The sequence below is a fragment of the Gavialis gangeticus genome, unplaced genomic scaffold, assembly GCF_001723915.1.
Source record: "Gavialis gangeticus isolate Ggan-Ray unplaced genomic scaffold, GavGan_comp1, whole genome shotgun sequence".
Taxonomy (NCBI): Eukaryota; Metazoa; Chordata; order Crocodylia; family Gavialidae; genus Gavialis; species Gavialis gangeticus.
This window is the reverse complement of record NW_017729009.1, coordinates 10,861,574-10,864,248: the sequence shown is the minus strand read 5'-3', so window position 1 is coordinate 10,864,248 and position 2,675 is coordinate 10,861,574. Positions and strand designations below refer to the sequence as shown.

Below are 2,675 nucleotides of genomic sequence, written 5' to 3'. Positions count from 1 at the left end.
TGGGCTCAGGTTGCAGCAAGGGAAGTTGAGGTTTGATATTAGGAAGAATTTTCTCACTAGGAGGGTAGTAAAACACTGGAACAGGTTACCCAGAGAGGAGGTGGAGTCTCCCTCCTTGGAGGTTTTCAAAACCCGGCTAGACAAAGCCTTGGCTGGGATGGTGTAGTTGGGGCTGGTCCTGCTTTGAGCAGGAGGTTGGACTAGATGACCCTGTCAGGTCCCTTCCAATCCTAACTTTCTATGAGTCTATGATTCCCTGGGCATGTATTCATCCCTAATCTCTACTGTGGGATGGTCTTTTGCAGCCATTTGCTGGGGGAGGGTACCGCCTTGGAGCTGCTCCAGAGGAGGAGTCTGCCTATGTGTCAGGAGAGAGGAGACAGAACTCTGCTCAGGACGTGAGTATCTCTCACCATTTGTTTTCAGAATAATCAATAGGGGAATCATTGCTGTACTGAGCTATAAAGTTCCTGTTTTCCCTAATGATGAACTTAAAGATGCACAAAAGAATCTGATGGCAATGGAAGGCACCTGAGCTGCAAGCCAGTCCAGCATTTGCAAGTTCTTAGGCTGGCACAGGCTCTTTGCTCCGTGGTACGTAGAGTTAACACACACTCAAGTGTTTCATAGGCAGTGTTCTGCTGGCTTGTTAATTAGAAAACTGGGAGAGCCTCAAAAGTGCAAGGACCTTTTCTCAGCAGCTCTAGGTGTGATTGTAATGCTCATGATGGAGGGTTTGTAGAAAGCACTGGAGAACGAACTTCCATTCATTTTCAGGCGAACAGCAGTGACAGGACCAGGACTACAAGGTTTTCTGGCTTTTCAGCCAGAATTGCCACAAAGGGCAGGGACGCTGCACTGGCGGTTTGGTGGGGGACAGCTTGGACAAGAATGGGATCACTGAACAACAAGCAGATGCTTTTTCTTGCTACTGATTGTGTTGGGTTTTGTGTTGTTGATTATAACTAGGCCGCCTCCTTGGGGCTTAGTCTGCTATTTGATATTACCTGCTATTCGGGCCTCTCATTTCTAGGTGTTTTATTAAGGACACTCCGGAGGAACTAATTATTCTGCTTGGGTGATCACAGGTGCATGTTGTACTGAAGCTATGGAAGAGTGGATTCAGCCTGGATAGTGGGGAGCTGAGGAGCTACCAGGACCCATCCAATGCCCAGTTCCTGGAATCCATCCGCAGAGGGTATGCAGCGTGCAGGGCTGGGCATGCCTGAGGAGGGGGCACCTGCATTCTCAAACAAAGGGATCTGGGCAGACCAGATTCCTGGGAGCCAAAGATTTATGTACACAGTGCTTTTCACCAACTGCTTCCCCATTAGTGGTAGCTCTTTTATGTGGAAGCCATGGGGAGGTCGGACTGCAGTATTTGCCTTTAGGCATGGAGCTGTGGAGGCAGCCCTGTCTCTAAGTAATGTGAGATGCTGCGGGCTCAATGCAAGGAAGCAGATTCTTCCATATGTGGGTTAAGGGTCCCTGAGGGATTACAGCGTCACATGTAGTAAGTTAAATGCCGGTGAAGAGGAACCTTTGAGGCATGCTGAGGTATTGGAAAGTGAGTCTTTTCAGCATCAGTTAAGCAGGATTTGGGATGCTTCAGGGACCCTCAGATCCCTGCAGATGGGGACAGTCTTCAGGCTGACTGGTCTGCTTTTTGTTGTGACTTCTGTCAGGGCAGTGGAGGAGGTGCCTTCTTCTCCTGGCAGAAGGGATCTCCAGCTCGTATGATTGGGATTTACTGCACTGCACCCTCTTTCTGCTTCCAGGGAGGTCCCAGCAGAGCTCCGTAGGCTGGCACGTGGCGGCCAAGTGAACTTGGACATGGAGGACCACCGGGATGAGGACTACATAAAACCCAAAAGTGTCTTCAGGGCTTTCACTGGAGAAGGGCAGAAACTGGGCAGGTGAGAACGCAGCTGGGTTGGTTTGCTGTCTGACAGCCCATCCCCAACAAACATCCAAAATAGCGTAGATAAGAGAGGAGTCTCTTTGATCTTTCTGGACAGGAAATACTGAGAGTGCCTGTGGGGCAGAAGGGTTATTTGGATAAGTCTCTAAGGTCTGCTGTGCTGTCGTGGCTGGGTGCGCAGCAAACAATCCTGTATTCCAGTCTGATAATGGCATGTACAGATGACCAGTGGTTCTTTGCATAGAGCATTAGCATGTTGTTGGGCTTGTCATGCTTGAATATGTCCTATTCCAAAGGGGTTGCAACTTCCTTTCTGGGAAAGGAGTTATGGTCATGGATGTTTTTTAAATCTGAGAGAGGTTCTTTTTCTTCTGAAGTGAGTTCTATACAAGGACCTTCCAGACATAGCTGAGAGCCAGCAGTAGTCTTGCTGGCAGTTTATGGTAACGCAGCTGATGTAGTTCATATAGCCTGGCTGTTCCTGTTAGTATGTGCAGCACTGATCCACCCTGGGCTTGTTCAATATCTTTATCAGTGATCTGGATGTGGGTGTGGAAAGCACGCTGTCCAGATTCGTTGATGACACCAAGTTGTGGGGTGAGGTGAGCACACTGGAGGGGAGGGACAGAATCCAACTAGATCTAGACAGGTTGCAGAGGTGGGCGGATGAGACTAGGATGGAGTTCAATGCGGACAAGTGCAAGGTACTGCATCTAGGGAGAAGGAACCAGCAACACACCTATAGGCTGGGGAA

The 2,675-nt window shown here is 49.2% G+C and overlaps 1 protein-coding gene across 1 annotated transcript in view; it reads left to right on the top strand.

The window, feature by feature from the left end:
- NSFL1C (NSFL1 cofactor) overlaps nt 1–2,675 on the top strand; it is an 18,026-nt gene that overhangs the window by 10,033 nt on the left and 5,318 nt on the right. Inside the window, exons 5-7 of the mRNA XM_019510037.1 lie at nt 306–398; nt 1,089–1,198; nt 1,779–1,916. Coding sequence (XP_019365582.1) covers nt 306–398; nt 1,089–1,198; nt 1,779–1,916 — 341 coding nt within the window. The remainder of the gene's footprint in view (nt 1–305; nt 399–1,088; nt 1,199–1,778; nt 1,917–2,675) is intronic.